The sequence below is a fragment of the Barbus barbus genome (genome assembly GCF_936440315.1).
Source record: "Barbus barbus genome assembly, chromosome: 1".
NCBI lineage: Eukaryota > Metazoa > Chordata > Actinopteri > Cypriniformes > Cyprinidae > Barbus > Barbus barbus.
In genome coordinates this window covers 39,668,319-39,676,564 of record NC_136729.1, presented here as the reverse complement: position 1 = coordinate 39,676,564, position 8,246 = coordinate 39,668,319, and the positions used below count along the sequence as shown (strand labels likewise).

At 39.1% G+C, this 8,246-nt stretch overlaps 1 protein-coding gene across 1 annotated transcript; it reads left to right on the top strand.

Moving 5' to 3' along the window:
- The first annotated feature begins 413 nt into the window (after nucleotides 1–413).
- LOC306868773 (trace amine-associated receptor 13c-like) lies at nucleotides 414–2,652 on the top strand. Its single transcript, XM_079415124.1, has 2 exons — nucleotides 414–661; nucleotides 1,631–2,652. Exons 1-2 carry the CDS (start codon nucleotides 448–450, stop codon nucleotides 2,503–2,505), a joined length of 1,089 nt encoding a protein of 362 aa, XP_079271250.1. The 5' UTR covers nucleotides 414–447; the 3' UTR covers nucleotides 2,506–2,652.
- Nucleotides 2,653–8,246: the final 5,594 nt, after the last annotated feature.

The window sequence follows — 8,246 nt, the reverse complement described above, 5'->3', positions numbered from 1 at the left end:
CTACCATTCTTAATTTAATAGAAGTATATTAATGAGACTATAAGACATTATTAACTTAAATCCATTGTTAAATGTTTGGCAATCCACCTTGAATATTCTCCCTGTATATATTTGCCCTTACCAATTTTACATAATATTGGAGACTGATTTGTAAGCATACGTTTGCACAGGCTTGTTATCATCACCATGCAACAAGTGTAATACAAGCTTTGATTACAGTGTATTTACTGTATATTGCCTTGATTTTTGTTTAATTGTTCAAACCATGCATATTCTTTTTTTCTGCTCTTTTACAGGGTTGTTATCCACGGCTAAAAAAGAACCGCCCCCAAAATACTGACTTGACTTATTTATATCACTGCCTGTTAGAGGCATGAAGACTGTTCCAAGGCTTCACTATTGGCCATCTTTAGTGTACCCAGGTAACCAGGACCTCAATTTGGGATAATGGAGACTGCTAATCAGACAGCAAGTGAATCTCAAGGTGCAGGACAAACGTTGGCACCTCTTTGCACAGCCCGCTGCTGTGGACTACTAAACCGAACACTGGCGGTCATGTTCATGGTTAGCCTGGCCTTTGCCATTGTGGTGGGAAACGTGGTGACGCTTACTGTTTTCATGCAGACCCGGCATTCTCGAACACCACAGGGCTATCTCAAAGGTAACAACATTAATTTACATATATGAATATTTTAATATGTTCAGGATGGCATGCAAATGTATCACACAGTGTTTTTTTCCTCAGAAATTTCATTAGAAATATTAACCTTGTTACACACACACACACACACACATATATATACTTTTTTTTTATGAAATCCGAGAGCTTTCTGACAATGCATAGACAGCAATGCAACTACCACTTCCTAGGTCCAAAAAGGTAGTTAGAACATCAATAAAATAGCTTCATAAAATTAAGGGTAAACCACTGATGTCACATGGACTATTTTAATGATGTCTTTACTACCTTCCTGGGCCTTGAACGCGTTAGTTGTGTTGCTGTCTATACAGGGCCAGAAAACTCTCAGATTTCATTAAAAATATCTTAAAGAAATAGTTCACCCCAAAATGAAAATTTTTTCACCCTCATGTCATTCCAAACCTGTAAGACCTTCGTTCATCTTCTGAACACAAATTAAGATATTTTTGATGAAATCTGAGAGCTCTCTGACCCTGCATAGACAACAACGCAACTGCAATGTTCCCAGTCCCAGAAACATTGCAAGGACATCGGTACAACAGTTCACGTGACATCAGTGGCTCAACCTCAATTTTGCAAAGCACGAGAATACTTTTTGTGCACAAAGGAAACAAAAATAACATTATTTTTTCAACAATTCTTCTCCTGAGTTACCGTCTTCCGCCATTTTGCAGAGTACCACAACACATGTGCCCGCTTTCCCCATAATGTAATCAACATTTGATTAGCGTTTGATTAACGCTAGCGTTATTTACTGTACATTCAGCACACGCACACTTTCTACTGAACTTTTCTCCTCCCACATCCACACTTTTCCAAATTTATTCTGTGCCACACTCAGTTACGTCAGGTCCAGCTGGAATGCACAAAGAAAAAGTACAAAGAAAAAGTTTGGTGGATTCTGAGCAATTTGCTGTATTTGTCTTGCAGTGTCCCTGGCCTTCGCCGACATGATGGTTGGAGTCTTGGTGGTGCCATTTTCTGTATACACTGAAATCTTTCTGATGGTGACCAACACTCCACCGCTGTGGTACCAGGGCATTTCAACGGCCTCACTGGAGGGTGGATCAGTACCTTGGCAACCCTGCATGCTCATAGGTCCAGTTTTTGCTGGATGCACATTTGTCTCAATTAGTACCATCTTTCTGATGACAGTGGAGCGGAGTGTGGCAATCCTGCGTCCGCTGCATAAAGACACTCTTGTGACACGGCATCGCACCCTGTTCCTAATTCTATTGTCCTGGGCTAGCAGCTTCTTACTGGCAATGGCTCCACTCATGCTAAGCAACAGTTTCACACTGGAGTACAATGAATGCAGCCGCATGTGCAACTATGCACCCTTACTAATCGGACATCAGTTGCCTCCAGATGCAAACATCCTTCTGCTGTTTCCAGCCTTTGACTTCAGTTTACTGGGTGGGACATTAGCCGTCAATATCCTGTCCTTCACCAGTATCCGCCGATACTCCCGCAAACGGAAGCTGCTCTCTGAGGGAAGTCTTGGCACGGATACAGGAGCCAGCGGGTGTCCCCACAGGCCCTCTTTTTCTGATATCAAAGCAGCTAAAACCATTGGAATCCTCACCTTTGCCTTCACAGCCTCGTTCTCTCCTATCGCAATATTTGTGCTGGGGAACGTAGTGGGACACACCTGGTGCAACTTCTCCTTTTTTGCATTTTGGATTCTGACAAGCAATAGCTGCTGCAATGTGATTATTTATAGTGTGCGGGACCACCGTTTTAGGAAAGGGCTGACTCTGCTCTTTCAGCGGGACAGAGCACAGCCTCACCTAGAGAAAAGCTGAGAATTTTTGGACAGGAGCTGGGCAAAGGCTGGCACTGACTTCACTTTCTTTACCTCCCGTCACTTTCGCCTTGAGAGATTAAGAATTTGCTTTTCAGGATCTCTTTCACAAATGGATCAGGAACAACAATAAACATCATTCCAGGGATTGCGGCAGTTGTCATTATGTTTTACAGAGAATTATAGTCTTTATTAAAATATCCCTGCAGTTATTTATTTTTTATTCAGATACAGAGACATGCCTTATTGATTATTGCATTGCATATTCAGCATAAATCTGTAAAATATGTATGTGAGACATTTTTGAATGCGATTTTCTAAAAACAATTAACATTTTGAAAGAGTTCTATTTGTACCTAATCTGGCTCAAAAAAAAAAAAAAATTGCTAGGTGCATTTAGATAAGTCCACATAAACCAACCACATGACCTTCCCATGTGCAATCACATGTTAAAATCACATGTGAAATATGTGAAATATGGTTTTGGAATGTTTTCATGTTGTGAATGTGAGAAACCCAGGTGATCACATATGAACACGTGGACGTGTGGGCTTTTTTCTGTAAGGGCTTGACTTGAACGACACAGCTGAGGTACCCTTTGTTTATAAAAATAAAAATACAATATTATAGATTCTTCGTTCCATTTTTAGATTTTCATTTCTAATAAAAGAAAATTGTTAGAAAAATAAATAATAATAATAATAATAATAATTAAGTGAAAAAAAATACAATGTGTAAGTAGATAACCTTAGTAACCAGCTGACACCCTTAACACTGTGAAGTACATAATCAGTGCTACATTATTGATAGAATGAGACTTCAGAATTTTTAATAAACATTTTGAAACAAATGTATCCCCTGTGTTCAATGAGTGTGGATAATAGTAGGTGACAGGGCTAAAAGTCTGTCAGTCTTCTGTTTAAATATTCACAGCTTCAGCAGCAGAACCACATAAAGCTACTCAGAGTACACACTGACTGCCTCGGGCTGTAACTTGTCCCTCACGTTCATAAATAAATAAATAAATAAATACACAACACTATGAGCTGATTCTACAATGGAGAAACACCACTGAAAACATATTTTCATCTACAGATATCTTTAAACTTCATGTAATAAATAAAAAAAATACAGTATTTTCTTAAACTTCAAAATCAAATAAAATCTACTTACTACTCAAGCAGTTTTTAACTCGTAGTCTCTTAAGTAATCCAACGTGTTCTGTGTGAGACTCACGGTGTGCAATACCTGTGAAGACTCACACAGTCATTTCTGCACAGTTTTTAAAAGGGCCTGTCCAAATACCCACACTTGTGGTCTTTGCTCTTTGCTCTACTTACATTTTAAAATGCATTTTAAAATAAATTTCTGAATGTGTGTTCAGTAGTCCCTATAACAGATGAGACAATTAAATAATTCAATTTTTGGTACTTCTAATTAAGTGATAAAAACATTTGCAACACTAAAAAAAAAAAAAACACATACTCATCTTTGCATCAATAAAATGTGCAACACTTTATTATTTTACTACCAAATTACATGCAATATCTAATTATCATTCATATCTACACCAGAAAGGTTTCTGTGACATCTCGGTAGATTAGAATAGTTAGCTTAGAGAGTGTGGATTTAATGTGCTTTGGCATTTTTAGGACCTGGGACAGTCTTGCTGTGCATTTACATCCTTGCACATGCTCACAAGTGGCCAAGACAGCAAATGTGGATATTTGGACAGGCTCAAAGTACAACCCGAATTCCGGAAATGTTGGGACGTTTTTTAAATTTGAATAAAATGAAAACTAAAATAATTTCAAATCACATGAGCCAATATTTTATTCACAATAGAACATAGATAACATAAAATTTTAAAATTTCTCAGTTTAAACATTTGTTATGTATACAGGTCTCAAAATAGTTGGGACAGGGACATATTTAGCATCTCCTCTTCTTTTCAAAAAAGACGTCTGGGCATCGAGGTTATGAGTTTCTGGAGTTTTGGTGTTGGAATTTGGTCCCATTCTTGCCTGATAGGTTTCCATATTCATTTATGAACCCCCATTCCATCAGAGATGCTGGCTTTTGAACTGATAACACGCTGGAAGGTCTCCCTCCTCTTTAGCCTGGAGGACACGGCGTCCGTGATTTCCAACGAGAATGTCAAATTTGGATTCATCTGACCATAGAACACCTTTCCACTTTGAAACAGTCCATTTTAAATGAGCCTTGGCTCACAGGACACAACGGCAATTCTGGACCATGTTCACATATGGCTTCCTTTTTGCTTGATTGAGCTTTAGTTGGCATCTGCAGATGACACGGCGGATTGTGTTTACCAACAAATCTCATCAACTTTGTGGACTTTGAAAAGGCCTTTGACAGTGTGGACAGGGAATCTGTCTGGAAGCTAATGGTATGGGATCCCACCAAAGTTTGTCTCCATTATCCAGTAGTTGTACAGCCACTCCACATGCCGGGTCATAAAGGAAAAATTATAGAACCTTTTGAAGTGCGGACTGGAGTGAGACAGGGCTGTTTGCTGTCACCAACCATCTTTTTACTGGTAGTGGACTGGATATTGAAAATGTCCACAGAAAACACCAACACAGGGATCTGCTGGTCCTTCACCAAACAGCTGGAGGACCTTGATTTCGCAGACGATACCAGCCTACTGTCACACAGGCAACAAGATGCACAACAAAAGCTAAACTGACTGTCTGAGGAAGCAAAGAAAGTTGGCCTCAAAATAAACACCAAGAAAACAAAAACCATGAGGATTAACCACAAACAACAGGACTAAATACAACTACAGTGAAGTGAAAAGGTTTTTGCCCCCTTCCTGTTTTTTTTTTTTTTTTGCATATTTGTCACACCACAAGATTCAGATCATCAAACTAATTTTAATATTACACAAAGATAATGCAAGTGAATACAAAATACAGTTTTTTAAATCATGATTTAATTTATTAAGGGAAAAAAGCTGTCCAAACCTACCTGGCCCTACGTGAAAAATAAATCATGAAAGAACTGTGATTAACTACATTATTTTATAAAGCTGAGTTAAATTTCACAAGCCAAACCCAGGCCTGATTACTGCCAAACCTGTTGAATCAAGAAATCACTTAAATAGAACCTGTCTGACAAAGTAAAGCATGCTTAAAGAGCAATACATCATGCCGTGATCTAAAGAAATTCAAGAACAGATGAGAAACAAAATAGTTGACATGTATCAGTCTTGAAAGGGTTATAAAGTAAATTCTAAGATTTTGGGACTCCAGCGAACCACGGTCAGAGCCATTATCCACAAATGGAGAAAAATTGTAAGAGTGGTGAACCTTCCCAGGAGTGGCCGGCCTACCAAAATGACTCCAAGAGCGCAACGACGACTCATCCAGGAGGTCATAAAAGAACCCAGAACAACATCTAAAGAACTGCAGGTCCGGATTAAATCCGATTGAGATGCTGTTCCATGACCTTAAACAGTCCTTTCATGCTTCAAAACTGTGCAATGTGGCTGAATTAAAACAATTTTGCAAAGAAGAGTGGGCCAAAATTCCTCCACACTCCACAAAGACTCATTGCCAGTTATCGCAAACGCTTGATTGCAGTTGTTGCTGGAAAGGGTGGCATAACCATAGATTTAGGGGGAAATTCATTTTTCACGTAGGGCCAGGCAGGTTTGGACAGCTTTTTTCCCTTAATAAATGAAATCGTTATTTAAAAACTGCATTTTGTATTTACTCAGGTTATCTTTGTGTAATATTAAAATTAGTTTGATGATCTGAATCTTTTAAAGGGGACATACACAGTTTAACCCAATCTCATGTTAATGTTGAGTACCTATAGAGTAGAACTGCATCCTTCATATCTCCAAAAAGTTTTTAGTTTTATCATATTTATAAGAGAAACATACAGCTTTACGATTCTCTCCGGAAAAAGCCGAGCTCCTGGCCGTGGGCAGAGCTAAAGAGTGATGAGCTAAACAGAGACATTTGATGCCGTTTCACTTACCGTCTGCACTAGTTCTGAATCATGATAGCTGGGACTGCTCCATCTTTCAGTATCAAACGATGTGAAAAACCAGTGTCGAACTGGGCCTTGTTTATAAAACGTTCGTCAACAAACACACTTGAGAAACTCAAATGCTGCTTAGGAAAAATAAACTGCATCCACTGTTCACGTAACGCTGGGTTCTTTTGGGAAGCTGAACAAGGTTATCTTTCCCTCACTTCTTTAGAGGCATTCTTCCCGAGCGAGTCCCGTACAGTGCTGCCGAATGATGGGCGCGCACTCGCTCTCGAGCTGGTCGATGTGTGAGTTCCACCATCGTTTATGTCAGCAAGAGCCACGATTGAAAAAAAACTCTCAGAAACTTGTACGAACCCGGAAGTAAGATTTGTAGCACAGAAACACCGTTTTTTGAAACTTTGTCCATGCTTAGCATGAGAACCCAACTCTTTAACAGTGTAAACAACTCCGAATGCATGAAACAGCATTGTACCCCCCTTTAAGTGTGACAAATATGCAAAAAATAAAAAAAAAAACAGGAAGGGGGCAAAAATCTTTTCACGGCACTGTACATGGTGTGAATATCAGCGATGTTGATAAGTTTACCTACTTGGGTAGCATGATCGGCAAAGACAGAGGAGCAGATGAGGACATTAGGAGCCGCATCAACAAAGCCAGACATGCTTTCAACATCCTACTCCCCACCTGGAACTCAACAGCGCTCTCTAAGAAGACCAAAGTCTGCATCTTCAGTACCAACGTGAAAGCAATCTTGTTGTATGGAGCCACAAGCAAAGTCCAGACCTTCATTAACAATTGCCTCCGTTATATATTACATATCAAATGGCCAGAAAAGATCTCAAATTACAGTTTGTGGGAGAAAACAAATCAACTGCCTATTGGCCTAGAAAAGAGGAAATGGGGCTGGATAGGCCACACTCTCCGCAAGAGCCCTGAAAATGTCACCAAACAGGCACTGGAGTGGAACCCACAAGGAAAGAGAAGAGTGGGTAGGCCAAAACAGACTTGGAGATGTGCACGGAAGCAGAGATGAAGGCAGCCGTATGGTCATGTGCCCAGCTAAAGAGAATTGCCCAAAACCGAGTCCGCTGGAAAACTGTTGTTGAGGCCCATCGTGGAGCCAACGGAATAAGGAGAACTTAGCAGGTTAATTAGACTATAAGAGAATCAGATATTTAGACAACATAATGTTTTATTATAATAGTGTTCTCAATATAATATGTGACCCTGGACCACAAAACCAGTCATAAGTGTAATTTTTTTTTAAAAATTGAGATTTATGCATGATCCGAAAGAATAAATAAGCTTTCTATTGATGTACGGTTTGTTAGGATAGGACAATATTTGGCCGAGATACAACTATTTGAAAATCTGGAATCGGAGATTGCAAAAAAATCTAAATATTGAGAAAATTGCCTTTAAAGTTGTCCAAATGAAGTTCTTAGCAATGCATATTACTAATCAAAAATTAAGTTTTGATATATTTATGGTGATATATACTTTATGGAACATGATCTTTACTTAATGCCCTAATGATATTTGGCATAAAAGAATAATCGATAATTTTGACCCATACAAAGAATTTTTGGCTATTGCTACAAAGATACCCCAGCGACTTAAGGTTTTGTGGTCCTGGGTCACATATATGACAGTCCCAATCATACTTAATGTTGTGTGCTGCTGTTTGAGCTGTATTCACTGAGCTAAAGATGATTA